The sequence below is a fragment of the Artemia franciscana genome, chromosome 9, assembly GCF_032884065.1.
Source record: "Artemia franciscana chromosome 9, ASM3288406v1, whole genome shotgun sequence".
Classification (NCBI taxonomy): Eukaryota; Metazoa; Arthropoda; class Branchiopoda; order Anostraca; family Artemiidae; genus Artemia; species Artemia franciscana.
In genome coordinates, this window is record NC_088871.1 from 2,738,646 (window position 1) to 2,762,292 (window position 23,647).

Sequence of the window (23,647 nt, forward strand, 5' to 3'; positions counted from 1 at the left end):
TAGTTGATTACAGTGTTGAGCCCGTAACCACGCAGTCCCTGGATCTCGCTTTATTGTTTTTTTTTTTTTGTGAATTGGTAAACACGCGTATAGTACAAAGCTAAGCTTCTTTCTATTTTTTTTTAAATAGATAATGATGATAAAAACGCCCCCAAAAGCAGTTTTTACCCCTACCTCAAACAATTTCTAACCTAATACCAATTTCACTTAGCTTTGACTGGTCAAATCAGTCTGTTACTTTCTAGATGAAACAACTTCATTAGATATAACTATGCTTAAGGTCTGTGAATCCATATATAAATATAATATATAATATTTAAACCTGAACAAGTTTTTGAGCTTCTTTCAAGGAGCCCAAAATAAAAGAAAAAACAATCTTACCTACTAAAATTATCCTTCCAGATCCAATAACCCTTCTCAATCAGCACCAGCTGTGTTCTCAACAATGGATTATTACTAATAGTCATCTAGAATATTGAAACTGGAGAAAACCTTATATTAAAATACACTATTAATCATACACCCAATTTCGCATGCTAGAGTCTCACTCACAGTCCCAACAAAATAGTTGCATTCAATATTTGTCTTGGAATACCCTATTATAAGGTAAAGGAAGGGCTCCTATAGAAATGAGATTCTGATCCCAGTTGCGTATGTCTTTCCTATGGGAAAACCAGATGCAAGTGGTTGAAATTTCTATTCAGTTTTAAAGAAACAATGCATACACAGATATTCTGAATAATGTCATAACCTGGATATGAAACATTTGCAGCAAAGTTGGAAATTAAACAAATCTAATTGTCAAATTACCTTAAAACAACGCCTTTTTAATAGAAGTCGAATCCAAAAAGTATACAGCAGCATTTATTGACGCTGCAACGAAAGAAGCTGCCACTTGTGAATTTTTCACAAGGGTATATATTAAACGTTACCCTCTAGGGCAAAAATAAAAGTAATGTTCTGATGGCTAAGTCACATATTTCGGATAAAGGATGATAGTCTGCCGGAAATTGTCGTCCCCAATTTGGGTGAGAAGAGTCTACATAGAAGGATTTAAAAGATGCTGAATATTCATGGTAGAGGGTAAAGAGTCAAGTTTTGATTAGATTGGGGTAACGGAGGAGCGTGCGTAACTGCGACGAAGGAGCGTGCGTAACTGCGATGACCTCAAAGGCTTGGTACTGTGCTGATTGTTCATTAGTAGTTGACTCAAAAAGATTGTTAAGTATATTTGATATCTTTGATTCTTCGAGTTGAATTATGGAATGTTGTAAAATTCTCAGTGGTGGGCTTGCAACAAACATGTACTTGAATGGGGCCTAGCCTTACATAATTGTCCCACACCCTAGAAGAGCATTCAAATATCAGTAGCCTACAGTATCCACAAAACAACCTTGTCTTTCAGATACTACAGGAATAGTCAAAGAAGCTCTCCGTCTCATTTACTTTTGCCCACGTTTATTTTTATTTTATTTCAGTCGAAGGTGATCACTACCTAAAAGGTCGTAATCTTGTCGTTAAGAAAGCCCTGAGCAAACAAAAAATGCTTGATCACAAACAAGGGCAAGATCGTTCCACCACAGGTGGTCGTCGTGGCTGGGATAGTCCAAGGACAAATGAGCAACCTAGTTGGAGTCGACGCAGTGCTGGAGGTGGTGGTTATAACCAAGGTCCTGCTGGCGGCTGGGGTGGTGGATATGGTGGAGGAGCACCTGCTCCACAGGTAAAATTTCTTCTAGTTCATCTTTCTAATTATGAAAGTAACATAACTATTATTTATATAGATAGTCGTTTAGTGAATTGGGGAAGCAGTTTGCATAGTTGTGTTGAAGTCAAGCGGTTTGGTGCTGCAGTGAGTTGTTAGTAGTAGTAGTAGTAGTACTATTATATTGAGGTGATCTGAAGGATGTCTTATTGAGCTGTTCGTGGTTAACATTTTTTTTTTGCAAATTGGGTTTTTGTTTTGTCTATATTGCTAAAGCTGAGAATTAATGTCGTGTTGGTGACACCTCCAAGTGTTGGTCAACGTTCCAGATAACAATTCTGTGCAGGTTTTACACTTAGAAAGGCATTAGCCTGACTGTGACCATATTTGTGTATTACTGACGCTAAGAAAGGAGATACCAAAGAAAAATGACCTAATTTCGTTGGAACATTAGAACTTTTGAGACTGTGCAGTCCACTGGCAACTCTTTCTTGAATGTCAGTTTGTAAGACAGAATTAGAATTTGGAATGTCTGAAATCTGATTTTATCACTGTAAAATATATATTTAAAAACATCTTGATGTCTGTATACAGTTTGGCATCAGGCATCAGGATTTGGGAAGCCGCAGTCCGGGAAGTGAAAATACTGAACCAGAAAATACTGTGCAAGAGGTGAACGAATTTCTAGGAATGGAATGGAACTTAACCCTAGGGTCTCCAAAATTTTTTCTTTATAAATTACGAGAGTTTTTTTTTTTTTTAATCATTGTAAAACAGACATTTAAAAACATCTTGATGTCTATATACTGTAAGGCATCTGATTCAAATTTTTTATCTTTTTTTGCTATCTTGTTTACTGTCAACACTTATGCTTCTGTGGCACTAATTTTATGTTTTAGTAAATAACGTTTCATGTTCCTAATTTCGTTTGAACATTAGAACTTCTCACTTGCTAAATAGCCGAACTTTTGAGACTGTGCAGTCCAGTGGCAACTCTTTTTTGAATGTCAGGTTGTAAGACAGAATTAGAATTTGGAATGTCTGATATCTGATTTTGTCCCAGTTGGCCTACTGGAACATTCGGTTAGGAACCTACTGAGGATTTGGAAAGCGGCAGTCCGGGAAATGAAAATACTGTGCCAGAGGTGAACGAATTTCTAGGAATGGAACTTAGCCCTAGCGTCCCCAAAATTTTTTCTTTATAAATTACGAGAGTTGTTTTTTTTTAATCATTGTAAAACATATATTTAAAAAAATCTTCATGTCTATATACAGTAAGGCATCTGATTAAAGAATGCTATCTTTTTTTTTGCTGTCTTATTTATTGTCAACACTTAGGCATCTATGGTACTAAATTTATGTTTTAACAAATAACATTTCATGCTTTCATCTTCTTCTTTTTTCTCTCATATTCTGTAATACTTTAGCCATTTAATTTCTCGCACTTCAAACGCTCACTTTTACCGTTCTCGATTGAGCTACAGACGTCTTTTCATAGCTACTGATGAGGATTGTATTTATGACCACCATTGAAACCCTATTAGTTCTACTTCTTCATTGTAATAACTTGTTTCACAGCTTTTTCAATCAATTCGTAAGCATTTCAGAAGTTTCGAAGGCGATGACGGAATTAGATGTCTAATCATCTGAAATTATATGAGTCCTACCGTTTGGAATTCGATTCCTGGGGGGATTCAAAGTGCGGTAAGTCTACCCCAATTCAAGGCACGCCTGAAGAAACATTTCTTGACAGACCAGCGTTGAAAAAAAGTGTTTGTTATAGTGATTGGAAGTTGTGAGACGACAGCATGTTTTTTTTTCTCAGTGTCCTTTTTTCTCTTTTTTTATAAGTAGTATAGATGAAGTTGATGTGAAGTAAGAAATCACTTTGATTGTCTTTACAGGCCCATTTGGGCTTTCCTACACTCGAAGGTAGTGTATGATTTATAGTAATTTTGTTTAATAAATTATTTATGAACTTTAATCATATTGTTTAATATGACTTCGTTTATTGCTAATCAATAATTAATCTAAGAAGAGCCTAAAAAACCTTCTAGGTGGGTTCAGGGGGTTAAAAAAAGCTTAAATTTTTTATGTCGTTGGTATTTAATACATTTGCAACGTCTTCTTTTATTAAATGATTCCAGTTGTCTTCAATGATATAAAGTATCGATAAATAGACAAATATTTCATGTTTTCCTTATAAAAATTGCAGAAAATCTCTCATTTTTAAGGTTTGCGATATAATAATATAAATATAAGTATATTATAATATAATAATAATAGTATAAGCGATATAATAGTTGAATGGCTCTTTTTTTTAATTTTGGAAAATAAATATTAAGATCTGAGAGATTAGACATCTGATGAGATGTTTAGGAATATACAAATTTTTAACGTATAGCTTTATTGCAATAAACAGAAGAGGACCTTAGCTCGTAGATTTAGTTGTATATGAGGATATTTTTAGTCAAGTTATAATTTTTAATTTATAGGGAGGCTACGGTGGTGCTCCGCAACAACAATGGGGTGGTCAACCTCAGCAGTGGGGATCCAACCCGCCCCCAACCACTTACCCTAATCAACCTTACGGCGGGGGTGGCTATACCACACAAGGTGGAGCAGTCGGAGGAGGCTATGGCTCAGGTTACGGTGGCCCACCCCAAACAGCAGCACCTCAAGGATGGAGTGGTCAACCATCACAACCAATCTTTGGTACTGGATATGGACAAGAGCCAGAATACGGAGGTGTAGGACCAATGCGAGGAGCTGGTTACCAGGGTGGCTCTCAAAGACCAGCTCCATATTCTGGTTAGTTGTTTTTAATTTTTTACTTTAATTAAAAAAAAAATTAATTTAAAAAAAAAAATTTATGATTTCTTTTGATTCTTTACAACTGAAAAGCTAAAATTGATTGGTAAGGGGAAGGAGCATCTTTGAGCTCTATCATAAGGAGATTCTAAACTATTGTATTTTTTTGGGGTGCTATATTGCTCGTCACTTGTGACTCACTCTATCCTTGAGTAATGATGAGCTGTCATGATTTTTTTTTCTTGGGGCTGGTCGATCATTGTAACAGTACGGCCTCATTTGCGTAAATGGTTGCTGTTGTATGAAATACAAGTTGGAGTTTTTCTATTTTTGTGTTTTCCTGTTGCTCTAAAAATTTATTTTATTGTATTTCCCTCTTTTAAACCTGAGGAGTAAGTTGATCTAAAATTTGTGAAACAACTGATAAACTACAAGATTAAAATTGATTGTGTCTTGGAACTATGTTTCTTGGAACAGTCTTGAAAAGTACAAATAAAATCGAATCGAATTATAAAGCTATTAATTATTGAAAGATCATCAGTTCAACATTTTATTTCACTTTAATTTTATTTTCTTTTTCAACGCTGTTATAACTGGAAAATAAAATATTTATAATATGATTCTATTCAGTGAACCACCAATGACATAGTAGGCTTTAGACTTTTACAGTTAAGGGGGCAGTATCCAAACTCTTGCTTGTATTAAAGCTATATTTGTCTTGATCAGTCTTGAAAGAACTAATAAAATTAAACTAAATGTTTGAAATATAATGATATTAATTGCTGAAAGTTCATCAAGTTAAAATTTAATTTTACTGTAATTTTTTATGTTTATTTTCAATGTTGTAATAAGTACGAAAGAAAATATTTGTAATATAATTCGTTTTCAGTAAAGCGTTAATGATGCAGTAGGTCTTAGACTTTCATTGTGAAAGGTGGTTAAACCCAAACTCTTCTTTGTAGAAATTTTGTTCGTTTAAGCTTGATTTGCATATTCAATTTAAGTTTCACTCGTTTTAAGATTTATTTACTCACTTATATTAGTAGCTATTGTTTGTTTGTGTGCTATGATTGTTTATTTAATTTCTGTTTGTTTTAGGTTTTATTTATGCCTCAATAGCAAAATATTTTTGTTCGTTTTGATCTTTCTTTGCATATTCAACGTAAGCTTTACTCATTTTGAGATATATTTAGTCATTTATATTTGTACCTGTAATATGTTTTTTTTGCTATGATTGTTTATTTTTTTCTGTTCGTTTTGGGTTTAATTTATTCTTTAACTGTAATTTCTGGTTGTTTTGAGTTTGAGTTATTGTAGCTTTATATTTCTTCTGATCGTAAGTTTAATATGACCTTTGCTTTTCTTTAAAAATTTCTTTTTCGGAAAGTATTTTTAAAAATTGATTACTATTCGTTTTTGATTGTCAAAGTTTAAGTTTTTCAAGATTCCCTATTTCAATTTTTTTTTCATTTCAAAATAAATTAACATTTTTGGTAAAAACTAATAAATTAAACTGAATATTTGTATACATAATAATATTGATTGCTGAAAGCTCACCAGCTCAAGATTTTGTTTCCCTTAGGTGGGATTTAAAGCTTTGACGCCCCTAGGTCCAAGCGTTTTTGCTGCTCTGTTTTTGCAAGATTTTCGGGGAAATCCCCGAAACTTTGGGAATAGTGAAAGCCGCAGGGGCTAGTGGGTCTATTGGTAAATACCGGTCTGGTTTCACTGTAACTATCATTTATTTTCAGTGTTGTAATAAGAACAAAAAAAAATGTTAGTAATATAATTTCTTTTAGTAACGCTCCAAATGCACAGTACTTTTACCATTAGAGAAACGGGCAGTAACCATATTCTTGTTGGTAGTGAAGACATCATAAGTAGATAACCCCTACTCCCACAAAACGACCGCGATCAAACATACCAATCCTTAATCAAATTCCCACTTGTGTTTGAATTCTGTTCTCCCAACTCTTATAATGAGTAAATATATAAAAAACTAGTTTTTTTTAACTGAAAGTAAGGAGCAACATTAAAACTTAAAACGAACAGAAATTACTCCGCATATGAAATGGGTTGTCCCCTCCGCAATCCCTTGAACTTTACGCTAAAGTTTTTAATTGTTTTAAAAAGTAGAATTGTGGCAAAGAGTCAAACTTTAGCGTAAAGAGCGAGGGATTGCGGAGGGGACAACTCATTTCATATGCGGAGTAATTTCTGTTCGTTTTAAGTTTTAATGTCGCTCCTTACTTTCAGTTAAAAAAACTATTTTTTATATATTTAATTTCTGAACGTTTTTGAATTAATGCATGTTTGATTTTGGCTCTCCGCACATAAATTATTAAAATGAAATTTGTATATTAATTCTTTTTTTTGGCTAAATGGCTTTCTCTTAGTAATGATCAGACAATTTTGAGAAATAAGGGGTGGGGAAGGAGGCGTAGTTGCCCTCCAATTTTTCGGTTACTTAAAAAGGCAACTAGAACTTTTAATTTTTAACGAACGTTTTTATTAGTAAAAAATATACTTAACTTGAGAATTGACTTACGTAACAAACTTTTATATTCTTATATTTTTATTATGTATATGAGGGGGTTTATCCCCTCGTTAATACCTCGCTCTTTACACTAAATCTTAAGTTTTGTCCCAATTCTTTAAGAATGACCCCTGAATCAGAAAGGCCGTAGAATAAATAGTTGAAATTACTAAAAATACTTTAGCATAAAGAGCGAGGTATTTATCTCCTCCTAAATACCTCGCTCTTTATGCTAAAGTATTTTTAGAACCCCTCATATGCTTAATAACCTCTGGTTTTTTCAAGTTTTATTGCTACTTCTTACTTTCAATTGAAAAAACTTTTTTATGTTTATTTTTCCGTTGTTTTTTTATAGCAATGCTAGAAAATACTGTGCCCTTTTCATTGAATTTCTCTTCCCCAATGACATATTCCTTCAAGGAAAGATCCTCCCACACAGTCCCCTCTCCTCAACCCCACCCCCCAAACCAAAAAAAATCCCCTAAAAACGTCTGTACACTTCCCAATAACCATTAGGGGAGAGGTGGGTACAGTGGCGCAGTCTGCTACAGTGGCGCACTTGATCCCACTGCCACCTGTAATTAGATTAAATTCAAAAAAAATACGCACTAGGAGGGCAGTCACATGGTCTATGATCGTCAGCCATTTTCAATTTTTTGGGGCGATTGCAGTTTTTGAGGTGTGTGATTAAGTGCTTTGAAAAATAAAATCTTGGACAAATGGAAAATATTTTTTGACTTTGCTAAGGTTTGTAGGCTACAAATAGTGTCGAATTCTGGCGAATATTAGTTCATCTGGAAGCTCCAACATTTTTAAACATAGTGCATCCATCTGTTTGTCTCTCGGTCATTATTTCAAATTTTGGTTCACAAAATGGATAAAAGAGGGCATTTCGGCTACAGTGGCGCATTTTGGTGGAGGGTATAGTGGCGCACCCCGAAATTTTTTAAATTCATAAACTTCACGCGGTAGGTAGCCTATATGATAGTTTTGACTTCTACTACTACTACTACAAACTCGTCGCAGCCTTAAGCCACATGAGACCGACACACTGGCGAACACTTCTCCTCCATACCACCCTGTTTAAGGCTTCTGCCCCCAAAGATTTTGGGTAATTTCTTATGATCTCGTCCCAGTCTAACGTGGGACATCCTGTCCCCCCCCTTCAGACCACTAAGTAGAACTAATCTAGGAATTCGATCGCCCAGGTTAGGCTGGGGTTCTAGGTTAAGCTCGGTTCAGGTTAGGCTACAAGTTCTAGAAGTTCAGTAACAAAGGCTACATCCCCCAAACATTAAATATTGGTCTTTCGCAGAATGCCTAATGGAGCAGAGCGTATGAAGCTTGCCGTGCACGCGGTACTGGAATTGAAGCTTTCACAACGGGCTGCTGCCAAAAAATACGAGATCCCAGAGACAACACTCCGTCGATATGTAAATAAGGCTCGCAACGCGTCGGACGATAAAAAGCTGACTTTAAAATTTGAGCCGAATTACCCAGTCGGTCAAGTGTTAAATGATGAACTTGAACAGCAACTTCACGATTATTTGATAAAGGCATGCAAAATGCACCATGGTTTGACACGGCTCAACGTCCGCCAATTCGCTTTCGAAATTGCAAAGATGAACCAATTGAAGGTGCCATCAACATGGCATGAGAAAAAGATGACGGGGAAAGACTGGTATTACAGTTACATGAAACGCTTCCCAGACCTGTTTATCCGCAAAGCGGAGGGAACAAGCTTGGCCAGAGCCACGGCATTCAACAGAACAACTGTAAACGAGTTCTATGACAACTTGGAGACTGTTATGAATAAGTTTAAGTTTCAGCCTAGTGATATTTATAACTTAGATGAGACGGGGGCAACAGCAGTGCAGAGACCACCAAATGTGATAGCACCCAGGGGGCACAAACAGGTGGGCCAAGTGACTTCTGCTGATCAAGGCGAACTGACCACAGTCTGCTGCACCATCAATGCTCAAGGTAATTTCTTGCCACCTTACTCCGTCTTCCCAAGGAAAAGATTTGGCTCCCAGTTGATGAATGGTGCACCACCAGGCAGTGGCGGTAGCGGTTCTGCCAAAGGATGGATGACATCTGACATCTTCCTGCTTGTCCTCGAACACGTTGTGAAACATGCCCGCTGTACAAAAGAGAGACCCATATTGCTGATAGAAGACAACCACTCTTCTCATGTGTCGATCCAGGCCATTCAGTACTGCAAAGATAACGGGATAGTGGTTCTGACTTTGCCATCCCACACCAGCGGAAAGCTACAGCCACTGGACAGAACAGTCTACAAATCATTCAAAAACTACTACAACATCGCCTGCAATGACTGGATGGTCAACAAACCCGGACAGACGATTGGCATCTCTATCATCGCTCAACTTGTTGGAAAGGCCTTCCAACTCTCCTTCACACAGAAAAACATAGTCAGTGGCTTTGCTGCTACTGGGATTTTCCCCTTCAACCGCCTACTTTTCACAGACGACGATTTTCTCGCATCAGCTGTGACCGACAGACCAGACCCTAATCCCAGCGCAGCTCCAGAGGCCGAAGAAGTCGAGCAAGAATTGAATAGTCATAACGAAGCGGGTCCAAGCTCTGCCTCCCCAAGCGCTGCCTCCCCTACCGCCGTTACACCCGAAGCTGTAAGGCCCTACCCAAGAGCGCCCCCCAGGAAGCTGCCAGAAGGAGCTCGGAAGAGGAAGAAAACTATCATTGCCACGGATACCCCAGTGAAAGATGCTTTAGAGAAAGAATTCATGGGAAGGGAAGCAAAGAAAAAGGCCAAGACTTCTAAGATTAACCCCAAGACAAAGAAAGCGGTTGTCCAAAAGCCAGTGCCAAAAAAACAGGATGTCTAACCTAAGAAAAAGGGCAGTGCTGTTGGATACTTTGGTGAATTTGACCGCAATTTCAAGAGAAATAGTCATGTAAAGACCCTGTTTTCTGATTCTTCGTCTGATGATGACTTTGGTGACTCTGCCACAAAAGGCAATAGTAGCTGTGATAATGATGAAAGCCTCCACTGTGGCCTAGAAGACCAAAACGATTTTTTGTGTGACGATGAAGTCCGTGTTGGAGATTATGTTCTTGTTTGCGAGGGGGAGATCAAAAAGAACAAAATTTACTCCGTGGGCGAAGTCCTCTCTGAGTCCAGCTTTGACATTGAGCTCATGTATATTAAGAGAATGGTGTCGAAACACGTCGAGTGTCGAAATGAAGGTACCTGCTCCGAATATTTCTGGTGGAACAGAAAGATAGGCGGAGCAACTGGTCTTCCCCATTGACCTGACTGCTTACAATATTAACTAGTGTGCCTTCTTCTTTTATTTTCAGTTTATTATTTTTTATTTCCTTATTCATTATACGAAGAATTCATCTTTTAGGTATTTTCAGTTCATTATTTTGTACTTCCTTACTCATTAAACGAAGTATTCATCTTAGCAGTTTGATTGCGCTACTGTTCCAGATGGGTGCGCCACTGTTCCAGATGGGGTGCGCCATAGTTCCCGCCTAGTCGGCAACAATGGCGCAAAAAGTGGCTGTCAGAAAACATGACTCCATCAAAAACTGGTTCAAAGAAGAAGTGTGAAATAAATCATCAGTGTAGAATAATAAACTGCTTGCACAACAGTTTAAAAATCGTCCAAAAATGTTAATATTTGCCAAAGTTACGATGCTTTGACCTGAAAGTGCGCCACTGTACCCACCTCTCCCCTACTGTGTGTAAACACTGGTCAAAGTTTATAACTTGCAGCCCCTCCCCCAGGGACTGTGGGGGAGTAAGTCATCCCCAAAGACATAGTTATTATGGTTTTCGACTATGCGGAACAAAATGGCTATCTAAAAATTTTGATCGGTTGACATTTGGAAAAAAATGAGCGTGGGAGGGGGCCTAGGTGCCCTCCAATTTTTTGGTCACTTAAAAAGGGCACTAGAACTTTTCATTTCCGTTAGAATGAGCCCTCTTGCGACATTCTAGGACCACTTGGTCGATACGATGACCCCTGAAAAAAAAAAAAAAAAAAAAAAAAAAACGCACCCGGGATCGGTCTTCTTGCAAAAAATACGAAATTCCACATTTTTGTAGATAGGAGCTTGAAATTTTTGCTGTAGGGTTCTCTGATGCGCTGAATGTGATGGTGTGATTTTCGTTAAGATTGTATGGCTTTTAGGGGGTGTTTCCTCCTATTTTCCAAAATAAAGTAAATTTTCTCAGGCTCGTAACTTCTGACGACAAAGACTAAATTTGATGAAACTTATATCAATCATGAAAATGTTTTGATGTATCTTTTAGCATCAAAATTCCGATTTTTAGAGTTTCGTTTACTATTGAGCCGGGTCGCTCCTTACTACAGTTCGTTACCATGAACTTTTTGAAAAGAAGATAAACTGATTTTGCAGAAATTTGTTGCCACTTAAGTAAGAGAATGATAATTCTAAGTAAGATAATTAGTTATTTAAGTAAGAGAATGATGCTTATACCGTTTGGGAAACGGGCAGTAGCCATACTCTTCTCGTAGTGAAGACACCATTCATTCGAAGTATATAACCCCGAATTCTTTTGGAAAGAATTGGGAAAAAAAACTTCCGGAAAGTTTTTTTAATTAATTTTTGTTCGTTTTTAATTGCGTAAGTTTCAACTTTTTCAAAAACTGTTTATTTCAAGGTAAGATTTGTTTTTTGAACATCAAACTTTCATCAAAGTATCAAAACTAGTACAAAGTAACGAAAGGATCAAAGTTAACACAGTATCAATGTAACAGTAAGCAACTTGCACAACTTACAACCCTCACGCCGTAAATCGAAATCGAAAAAAAAAAATCGAACTTTAGGGTAAAGAGTGAGGATCGAACCCCCTCATATACGTTATAATTTCTGTTCGTTTTAGTTTTTAATGCTGCTCCTTACTTTCAGTCGAAAAAACTTGTTTTTCATTTATTTAATATCATGAAGGAAGCAGTTAATTCTTCGAGAATCGATTAAACTCTATTAGAAGTACTAATTTGCTTGAGTTACCATTTTGAGAAGGGGAAAAAATAATTATTACTTTTATTTGCAGCACCAAGTGGTGGCGCTGGAGGGTATAGTTCTCAGCCCCCAGGTGGCAGAAGATACTAAAGTGGTAAGTTGCTAACACTATTTATTTATTTTCTGTCTCAAAATATTGATTTTTTCGCCATATATTGTTGATTCCTTCCCTGTTCTGACGAAACATTTTTTTTTACTGTTATGATGAATATATTTAGATATGCTTGTTTCGTAATTTTTCTAAGTGTAGATTCCAAATCATCCAACATTATTTTTCAATTTTTTTCTTTACTTCAGCGGTCGCAGTATCTGTTTTGACGTTTCATTTGGCAAGCGTGGTGGCGGAGTAGTTGTTTTTAATCATTTCTTTAAGTATTAGGGGGACTCAGCTGAAAAATAGTTTTTTAAAGCAGTTTTTAATTAATTCTTAGCAATGGAGGTGGCAGGATTTTTAGCTGTGTTTTTTTAACATGGTTTCGCATATCAGCTTTATTTTTATTTATTTTTAGTAGTTGTGAATAATTTATTTAGAAATCATATATTTTATTGTGTTGGAATAGTTTTCGGTTTGTTTGACATATTGAGGAAAAAGCGTCTAGATATCGTTTATCAAAAGGCTGGCAGACAGGAACAGGTCAAACACCCTTACTTCTTTTTTTTTGTTGTTTCCAGGCTACCCTGCCTGCTATTTTTCTCTCTCTGGGTGTTAAAATATCAAATTTGTTACGATCACTTACTAATGAGACAACTTTTTTCTTTGTGGTGAATAAGTTTCGAGTCTAAGGATTGTGTTTTATGGGAATCGTTTTCAGAATATCTGATATGCTTTTTAATTTTTTCATCTAGGTGTCGTTTATCAACAGTCAGGCAGGCAGGAGGCTTAGAAAGAGGATTTACGTCATCAAGTGACCCAAAAGTGCTGACATTAGCCATTTTCCCCTCCCCATTTTTATACTTAAATATTGTGGTAAAACAACTGTTGTAAAATGCTCTTTTTTAAAGAAATATATAGTCAGGAAAAATAAATTAATTGCATATGTTGAAAGAAAGGTGTTCTAAGTTTCAGATATTAGTGTGGAAGTGTATTGATTGAGGGTTGAGTTTCCCCTCGATTCAGGAAATCAGGAAAGTTTATGGAAGGACAATAGTCACTTTGAAAGGGAAATCTTCAACTCGTGAAAAAGACAACCGTTTATGATCAATCCTAGTTTCTTCATCCAAACAACAGGCTTGAAAGATTAGCAAAGTTAGAAGCAAAGGATCTTGTCGACATGACTGTATAGAAGCTCCAACCCTGAATGGAAGGGAGAGGGCTTAAAACCGAAAGCAACTCCATTGGCTTGAATACCCCCGCCCCAGCATATATGCTTGGTGGACATAGTTTTTTAGGTCACGACACAGCCTTTCTTATAGCAGGAAATATATCCAGAAAGATAACTAGGTATGATGTTGGCAAGGAGGATAAAATACAAGAATGGACTGTTGTCGCAATTTTTTTTTTTATAAATTGGTTATATTCTAAATTTAAAGTTTGTTTTCTTCTTCCTAATCAGAAGATGTGAGCTTCATGAACGCCAAGGGCAGGTTTTTTTTGTTACCGCTTTATTGAACTAGCCTCATCATTTGGACGTGATTCCGAGTTGTTAAATTAGGCAATTAAGGTGCCATAAACTTGGAGCAACATAGAGATCAATAGCATATTTGTCTCTTCTATAGTTTTTCAATGGATTAATTAGGGAGGCTATAATTCAGAGCTGCATTGAAAAAATCAAGTATTATAGCCATGGAGTAGTGGCGCTTGAGGGCAATGGTCTCCTCACAATGGGGCTGGTAATTTAAGCGGGACATGCTGGATTGTTTCGTCAGTTCTGAGGCAAATGGGACATGGTGGAGAACATCGATGGCTTCATTTCAGTGTGATACTATTAAGGCTAAGGGCAATAGATTTCAATCAGAAATATAGAATTGTATGATATCTTGAGTATAAGGGCGAGGGCATCTATTTAATGTGAGTTATTTGAATTCTTTGTCTAATTATATGACTTGTATTTAGACCCCGTGATTCTCAACGTGGGGCGTAAAGTCGACCTATGGAGTATGGCTAAATCTTAGAGCCTTAATTTTGAAAAACGAACATTGGTTTTATGAATGACTACACATTTCTATCCATTTAAACAGTAAAAAAGATTCATAATTGTACTGCAATGACATCATATATTGTAAAAAAAGGTGTTTTGTTGAGACAATAATTGTCATTAGTATAAAAACATTCCAGAGGGTGACAAATAAAGAGATACCAAGTTAGTTAAACAGAGGACATTTTCAGTCTTAATGCAATATCTAAGAGCTCATCCAAACCGAATGACACACAATTCAGTAGAGAAAATTGATGATCTATATGGGAGTAAAGTAAAGATCGAGGTTCAGAGAGTAGATATATGCAGATGTACCTGCTTTCTCACTATGTACAGACCCATCTGTATAAACTTTTATATGACTTGAGTAACTCTTAGAAGTCTGTTGAGCAAAAATAATCTACACAAATGGATTTTTTATCAAATTTATATTTGTAGGAATTATATCAGCTTTACAATATAGTGGTCCTTGGCGGTTTTATTTAAGGGATAAGCAAAGGGGGTTTGTTGATACAATCGCGGAACCTCTAATGGAAAGAGATTCCAAGATGAGTGAGTGTTGGGGCAATTTACTGTAGATGGCCATTTACTACATGCTCACTGCCTCCCTTCAGCTTTTTGGATATTTTGCCAAAATCAAAACTTTCGTTTTTGGACTTGTGAACGATTTCTCTTTGAACTTGACGATGAATAGATAAGTTTTCCTTTTTCTGAACGGAGTATTACGTAATCCAGAATATAGGTTAGATGGAAAAAAGAAGTTGCGAAAGGTTGAGATGGGTCAGAAGAAAGGTTACTTTTAAAGTGAGAAAACTAGCAAGGATTGTAAATGTAATGGAAGATTATTCAAATCGGAGGCAAGCTTTGGAACTATTTAATTAGAACAGAAAATAACTGAAATTGGAAGAAGAAGAAAAATGCAGGTATACATTCTCTCTACAAAATCCAGAAGGGTACGTAGCCAAATTAGATACTTGTTTTTTTTTCATCCCATATATAGACATTGAAATTTTTCCCTAATAGTAATATTTGGTTTTACTATATTCTTTGGACTGTAGGCTAACTTTGTCTTTAAAAAACTTGAAGTACCAATGGCAGTAAAAATAAAATCTGATTGTTTATTCTTTTGTGTAGACAAACAAATAAAAGTCCAAATGGGGATAAGTCCTTTTATTAGACAGTGATATTAGTGATACGAAAAAATCTGGATATTTCGACCAGATGAAACAGTGGTCGTCATCAGCAGTAAACCTATAGTATTACAGCTAAAACAAACGAGAACAAAATAATTACTTTTGGGTCAAAAATAACTTCCTTTTCATTCACTAGATTTGTATGAGAGGGTTCATTAAAAGTCTTGAGTCGTAATTTTTTTTTACCACAAGAAAATAGTCTGCTTTTTGAATGGAAATTTTTGCTAACATTTAAATCTTTAAAAAATTAGGGTAATTTTTCAACAGCCAAAAAGAATATTCTAGAAGACCATGGTTTCCAGATGTGATTTGACCTAAAATTAGTTTTTGGGCAAAAATTGCTTTAATCTTGATGTCCTTGCTACTTTAAATGTTTCTGTGGTTTGTGATGGATTTCCCCCAAAAAAACGAACTTTCCTTTTTGAAGAACGAGCTTCATATTTTTGTATCAATATTCAATTTGATGCTAGAATTGCTGACCTGAAGAATAAAAAATATTAGGCAAAACCCTACCTTTTTTATGGCACCTGGTATTTACCAAGTGACATATAACGATCGCAATTTCTGTCTGTCTGTTTGTCCTGGTTTTGCTAGTTCGGGCACTTCCAGATAAGCTAGGACGATGATATATAGCAGGCGTAACAGGGACCAGACCAGATTAAATTAAAAATAGTCGCTTCACGGGTTTGACCATCTTGGAGGGAGCGAACGAACGAGATAGTTAAGAAGAATTTTATTTGCCGATAAAGCAAATGATTGCTGTATTTTTAACTTATGAACGGGTGATTGGATCGTAATCAAATTTGATATTTAGAAGGACCTCGTGTCTCAGAGCTCTTATTTTAAATTTCGACCGGATCTGATGACATTGGGGGGAGTTGGAGGGGGAAACCGGAAATCTTGGAAAACGCTTAGAGTGGAGAGATTGGGATGAAACTTAATGGGAAGAATAACCACAAGTCCTAGATACAATTGGCTAAATCTGGACCAATTTACATAATCATTTGGGCTGTGATTGACCTAATTGGACCGGATCTGCTCTCCTTGAGGGAGTTTAGGGTGGTGGATCTCCAGTGCTTTGGCGAGTTTCGGTGCTTCTGGACGTGCTAGGACGATGAAAATTGGTATGCGTGTCAGGGGCGTGCACAAATAGACTTGATAACAGTTGTTTCCTAAATTTAACCACCGGGGGGAGCTGGAGGGAGAGGAAATCGTGAAAATTGAGGTATGTTTATCTCACGAATGGTTGATCGGATCTTAATGAAACTTTATAGATAGAAATATATCATGTCTCAGATGCTCATTTTCAGTTCGAATCGGATCCGTGGACATTGGGAAGGAGGGAAACGGAAATTTTGGAAAACGCTTAAAGGGGAGAGATCGGGATGAAACTTGATGGGAAGAATAAGCACAAGTTCCAGATACGTGATTGACATAACCGGACCAGATCCGATCTCTTTGGGAGAGTTGGTGGATTTTTAGTGCTCTGGCGAGTTCGAGAATAAGCACAAGTTCTAGATGCATGATTGACATAACCTGATCCGATCTTTCGTCACAAAAGTCATATGAGCTCTTAGCTCTTGTTAAATATTACATAAAGTATTTGTGAATGCATCTGAGATTGCATTAATTTGTCGGTTGTGCTGGAGAGTGAAAAGAAGGTTTTAAGCCTATCATGAGACCAGTCTTCTGTTATACATTTTTGACAAGAATAATAAATAGTAAAAATCATTCAAAATAATGTTATTTTTTCGTTTGGTAGGCTCTTTTATGACTCAAAATGGCGCTGTTTTTGGGGACAGTACGGGAACAAATTGACACAGTGTGGGAATAGTTTTTATTAAAGTACTAAGGACAGAGAAAAGATATGAAATTTGTTGATTGGGAACTTCCTCAACAATATACGTCTTAAAAAATTGTGAAACCCAGGAACTCAATTTCTAATTGAAAGATTCTTCTGTATGCAGTTGTGTTGTTTAACACTTACAGCTAGCACTACTTACAGCTAGACACTCTTACTGTCTAGCTTTTAAGTATTCCTACTAGCTATATTTGTTCAGTAGCCAACGGTTGTAACTTTCTATTGATGATTGTAATTTTTGACAATAAGATGGAGATAAATCGAGCCTTACGACCGTTTCGTTTGCCTTGTTTTGTAAGCAGTAAAATTTTCTGCTTATTCCTTCTTACGATTAAAAAAAAACAAGTTTTTTCAACTGAAAGTAAGAAGCGACATTAAAACTTAAAACGAACAGAAATTACTCCGTACATAAAAGGGGCTGTTCCTCCTAAACGCCCCGCTGTTTATGCTAAAGTTTGACCCTTTCTCACAACTCTACCTTTTTAAACAATAAAAAACTTTAGCGTAAAGAGCGGGGCGTTTAGGAGGAACAGCCCCTTTCATATACGGAGTAATTTCTGTTCGTTTTAAGTTTTAATGTAGCTCCTTACTTTCATTTAAGAAAACTTATTTTTTTATATTGAATTTCTGGACGCTTTTTAATTAATGCATGTTTTTATCTTGGCTCTCCGCACGTAAATAATTAAAACGAAATTTGCATATTAATTTATTTTTTTGGCTCAATGGCTTTCTCATAGTTTTAATCGGAAGATTTTGAGAAAGAAGGAGAGAGGGAGGAAGCCTAGTTGCCCTCCATTTTTTTTATTACTTAAAAAGGTAACTAGAACTTTTATTTTTTTTACGAACATTTTCATTAGTAAAAAAAATATACGTAATATACGGATTATCTTACGTAACAAACTTCTATATTCGTATGTTTTTATTGCGTATATGAGGGAATTCATCCCCCGTCAATACCTCGCTCTTTACACTAAAGCTAAATTCTGTCCCAATTCCTTAAGAATGACCCTTGAATTACAAAGGCCATAGAATAAATAGTTGAAATTACTAAAAATACTTTAGCGTAAAAAGCGAGGTATTACGAGGAGGTAAACCCCTCATATACGCAATAATTTCTGCTCGTTTTAAGTTTTAATGCTGCTCCTCACTTTCAGTAGAAAAAACTTCTCATATCTATTTTTCATTGTTTTTTTTTAAATAATGCCAAAAAATCCTACGCCCCCTTCATTGAAAGTCTCATTCCCCATGAGAAGTTTTTCCATGGAAAGATCCTCCCATGTACCCACCTCAACTCTCCCTCCCAAACCAAAAAAATCCCCCCGAAAACGTCCGTACACTTCCCAGTAACCATTACTATATGTAAACACAGTTCAAAGTTTGTAACTTGCAACCCATCCCACGAGGACTGCGGGGGAGTTAGTCGTCCCCAAAGACATAGTTATTAGGTTTTTCTACTATGGTGAATAAAATGGGTATCTCAGAATTTTGATCCGGTGACTTTGGGGAAAAATGAGCGTAGGAGGGGTCCTAGGTGCCCTCCAATTTTTTCAGTCACTTCAAAAGGGCACTAGAACATTTAATTTCCGTTAGAATGAGCCCTCTCGTGACATTCTAGGACCACTGGGTCGATATGATCACCCTTGGGGAAAAAACCCCAATAAAATAAATAAACACGCATCCGGGATTTGTCTTCTGGCAAAAAATGCGAAATTCTACATTTTTGTTGATAAGAGCTTGAAACTTTTACAATAAGGTTCTCTGATACGCTGAATCTGATGGTGTGATTTTCGTTAAGATTGAATGACTTTTAGGGAGTGTTTTCCCCTATTTTCTAAAATGAGGCAAATTTTCTCAGGCTCGTAACTTTTGATAGGTATGACTAGTCTTGATGAAAGTTATATATTTAAAGTCAGCATTAAAATGCGATTTTTTTATGTAACTATTGGTATAAAAATTCCATTTTTTAGAGCTTCAGTTACTACTGAGCCGGGTCGCTCCTTACTACAGTTCGTTACCACGAACTGTTTGATATCTTTGTTTTGGGTATCGTTTATTGATTTTTGGTGATTTATGGTTGTGTTCCTCTTTAATTGTCAATTAAATTTACTTCAGCTCATTCTGTTGTGGAATAAGTTTTTTTTTTAACTAATTTCTTTTCTAATCCATATAGTTTTTTATGGCACTTGGTTTTAACCAAGTGACATATAGAAATCGCCAATTCTGTCGGTCTGTCTGTTGGTCCCGGTTTTGCTACTTTAGGCACTTCCAGGTAAGATAGGACGATGAAATTTGGCAAGCGTATCAGGGACCGGACCAAATTAAATTAGAAATAGTCGTTTTCCCGATTTGACCATCTGGGGGGAGTGGGGGGCCGGTTAATTCGCAAAAAAATAGAAAAAATGAAGTATTTTTAACTTATGAGCGGGTGATTGGATCTTAATGAAATTTGATATTTGGAATGATATTGTGTATCAGAGCTCTTATTTTAAATCCCGACCGGATCTGATGACATTGGGGGGAGTTGGAGGGGGAAAACCTAAAGTCCCGGTTTTGCTACTTTAGGCACTTCCAGGTAAGCTAGGATGAAATTTGGCAAGCGTATCAGGGACCGGACTAGATTAAAATAGAAATAGTCGTTTTCCCGATTTGACCATCTGGGGGGGGGGGGGAATTCGGAAAAAATAGAAAAAATGAAGTATTTTTTAACTTATGAGCGGGTGATTGGATCTTAATGAAATTTGATGTTTGGAATAATATTGTGTCTCAGAGCTCTTATTTGAAATCCCGACCGGATCTGATGACATTGGGGGGAGTTGGAGGGGGGAAACCTAAAATCTTGGAGAACACTTAGAGTGGCGGGATCGGAATGAAACGTGTTGGGAAAAATAAGCACAACTCCCAGATACATGATTGACATAATCGGAACTGATTCGCTCTCTTTGGGGTATTTGGGGGGGGGGGGGGGTAATTCTTAAAAATTAGAAAAAATGATCTCAATAAAATTTGATATTTAGAAGGATATTGTGGCTCAGAGCTCTAATTTTAAACCCGACCGGATATGGTGATATTGGGGGGGGAAACCTAAAACTTGGAAAACACTTAGAGTGGAGGGATCGGGATGAAACTTGGTGGGAAAAAACACGAGTCCTAGATACATGATTGACATAACCAGAACGGATCCGCTCTCTTTGGGGTAGTTGGGGGGGGGGGGGGTTAATTCTGAAAAATTAGAAAAAATGAGGTATTTTTAACTTACGAACGGGTGATTGGATCTCCATGAAATTTGATATTTAGAAGGATATCGTGTCTCAAAGCTCTTATTTTAAATCCTGACCGGATCTGGTGACATTGGGGGGAGTTTGGGGCGGGGAAACCTAAAATGATGGAAAACGCTTAGATTGGAGGGATTGGGATGAAACTTGGTTGGAAAAATAAGCAGAAGTCTTGCATACATGATTTTCATAATTGGAACGGATCCGCGGAATTGAGTGGGGGGTTGGGGTTGGTTAATTCTGAAAAATAAGAAAAAATGACGTATTTTTAACTTACGAAGGAGTGATCGGATCTTCATGAAACTTCATAATTAGAAGGACCTCTTAACTCAGATTTCTTATTTTAAATCTCAACCGGATCAAGCGTAATTGGGGGGGCAGTTGGGGGGACCGGAAATCTTAGAAAATACTTAAAGCGGTGAGATCAGGATGAAAATGGATGGGAAGAATAGAAACCTGTCTAAGATACGTGACTGACATAACTGGACCGGATCTGCTCTCTTTGGTGGAATTGGGGGGGGGGCGTAACTTTGAAAATTGAGTTAGTTGTAACTTGCGAAAGGGTGACCAGATCTTAATGAAATTCGATATTTAGAAGGATCTTGTGCCTTAAAGTTCTAATTTCAAATTCCGACCAGATCCTGTGACATTCGGGGGAGTTGGAGGGGGAAACTGGAATTCTTGGAAAACATGAAAATTGGGGTATTTATATCTTACGAATAGATGATCGGATCGTAATGAAATTTGATTTTTAGAAGGAATTCATGTCTCAGAGCTCGTATTTCAAATCCCGACCAGGTCTTTGGACATTGGGGGGGAGTTGGAGGGGGAAATCTTGGAAAAGCACTTGGAGTGGAGGAATCGGGATGAAGCTTGGTGGATAGAATAAACAAATGTCCTTGATACGTGATTGACAGAATCGTACTGGATTCGCTCTCTTTGGGGGAGTTGGGGGGAGGGGTTCAGTGATTTGGCGAGTTCGGTGCTTCTGGACGTGCTAGGGCGATGAAAATTGGTAGGCGTGTTAGGGAGCTGCACAATTTGACTTGATAAAGTCGTTTTCCCAGATTCGACCATCTGGGGGGGGGGGCAAAAGGGAGAGGAAAAATTAGAAAAAATTAGGTTTTTATAACTTACGAGTGGGTGATTGGATCTTAATGAATTTTGATATTTAGAAGGACTTTGTGACTCAGAGCTCTTATTTTAAATCTTGACCGGCATTAAGCCTCTTATTTTCCTTTTTAAATCAATCTATTGATTCATAGAATTTTGTTAGAGCTCATACCATATAATCTCTTGGCTCTTAGCTCTTCTCGCCTCGTCACAAGTGCCATATGAGCTCTTAGCTCTTGTTTGTATTGGCTAATAAAATAATATTTTTAGATCTGTTTCTTGCTGTTCTCCATGAGAATCAAGAGTTTAGCTTACTATTTATATTTTTACCAAGATTTTGGCATAATAATAGTTGCACTATAGTGCTTTGGATGGATGGAAATCTGACCACATCATGTTACAACTTTTGAGTATAGACAAATACAAATCAACTACCCCCCTCAACATGCCCAGGATGCCTCAACTTTATTCACCTTGCCTTTCCTGAGATATCATAGATATTTTTTGATTCCCTTGGATGAACAGAGTATCGCTTGCTTTATTTCGATATCCCATTTAACATGCCCTGAAAGTTTTAACGTAAAATCCTTAGGCTGGATATTGCGGATACGCCCTTTTGTTAAATGTGGATGCACACAGTGTCTTGATTTAGCTCAACATACACTGAAAGTTCCCAACCTAGTAGCCTTTGCTTTTTCTCGGGTATTGCAACATACGCCCTTTTCACGATCGGAATGTACATTGCGCCTTTTGATTTCTTTTCATATTCCCTTGAACTTTTTTTTAAAGGTTCAATTAAACAACCAACCCTGTTCCTGGGGTATTGCATCTACACCAAGTAGTTGCAGTCACAGTCGCAAGTATTTTCTCACGCAGTCACAAGTAGTTGATGCTATCGGAGCCACAAATGGTTGAAATTGGGGTAATAAGTAGTCGCAACAGTATTATTAGTAAAAGTTTCAACTTAATACCCTCAACTGTTCCTGAGATATTGCTGATACACCCTTTGGACAACCTGCATGCACGTTGTATCTTTTTGGCTAGTTAAATATTCAACTCAACATTCTCTGAAATTTCCACCCTAAGAAGATACGGTGCCTTAAAGGATCAATACATCTCGTCCACTGTAAACTTTTTTAATAGGTATGGCAAAACTGTTCAAAACTGTTTAATGGTCGGTCTTGCCATAAGCGTAGAACTTGGGGAAGAGATCCGAATAAATGACGGGAAACTAAAAGCCGATCCCTAATTTTCTTTAAATATTAGAAAAACAATTTAGATTTGCACTTCTTATGCTAGAAATCAAGACATTCGGTTCTAATGAAACTGACATCATCAAAGAGAGTCAATTTTGTTTTTTTGATCAAATAGATCAGAAGTGTATATAGGAAGTTCAAGAAAGGGTAGTCGCTAAAAGTTGTTGAGTATACTATCTGGGAAAACACTAAAAATCAGGTCCAACGACTTAGCATTCGAGTAATTTGGTCACTTTGGGAGTTTTCTGTGGTATCACTCGCTTTGATTGACCAGCTCGCCGACAAAAGAGACGAAAATTTTCTTTATATTTTTAGCAATACCTACGATAGACGCTTGCTAATAGATTTTTGCTCCTCAATGTGAAATATTAAATGTTGTACCGTAGATGCTTTGCAAAACTTACAGAGTTGGATGTGTGACAGATCTTATTGGTATAATAAACGTGAAAGATATAGTAGTATTCGTATAGATCTAAAATATTTTATTTTTTTCCAGTCTTTCCACCCTTGTGGACTGTGAAGACCAAACTGTGATATTTAATTGTGATGATCTTTTGTATTCTAACTTCTATTGTACTTATTGACATTCGTGTAACTTTATGCCATTTTTTGACATTCGTGGTTGTTATAGTTTGTAATTTTGTCAATTTTAGCTTAATTTCAATATTTTAGCTGGATTTCTCTAAAAACTGTTTGGAGGTTGAAATTAAACGATTCGCTCAAGA

At 36.8% G+C, this 23,647-nt stretch overlaps 1 protein-coding gene across 3 annotated transcripts in view; it reads left to right on the forward strand.

The window, feature by feature from the left end:
• The window catches only part of LOC136030881 (heterogeneous nuclear ribonucleoprotein A1, A2/B1 homolog), a 40,962-nt gene extending 17,315 nt beyond the window's left edge, over window positions 1-23,647 (forward strand). For 2 of the 3 annotated variants that reach the window (XM_065709965.1, XM_065709966.1), the window contains exons 5-8: window positions 1,479-1,723; window positions 4,201-4,516; window positions 12,124-12,186; window positions 12,939-13,118. In XM_065709965.1, the coding sequence (XP_065566037.1) occupies window positions 1,479-1,723; window positions 4,201-4,516; window positions 12,124-12,182 (620 nt within the window). In that variant the 3' untranslated portion in view covers window positions 12,183-12,186; window positions 12,939-13,118. Of the gene's footprint in view, window positions 1-1,478; window positions 1,724-4,200; window positions 4,517-12,123; window positions 12,187-12,938; window positions 13,119-23,418 lie in introns of those variants that run through there. The other variant, XM_065709967.1, reaches the window with a different exon arrangement.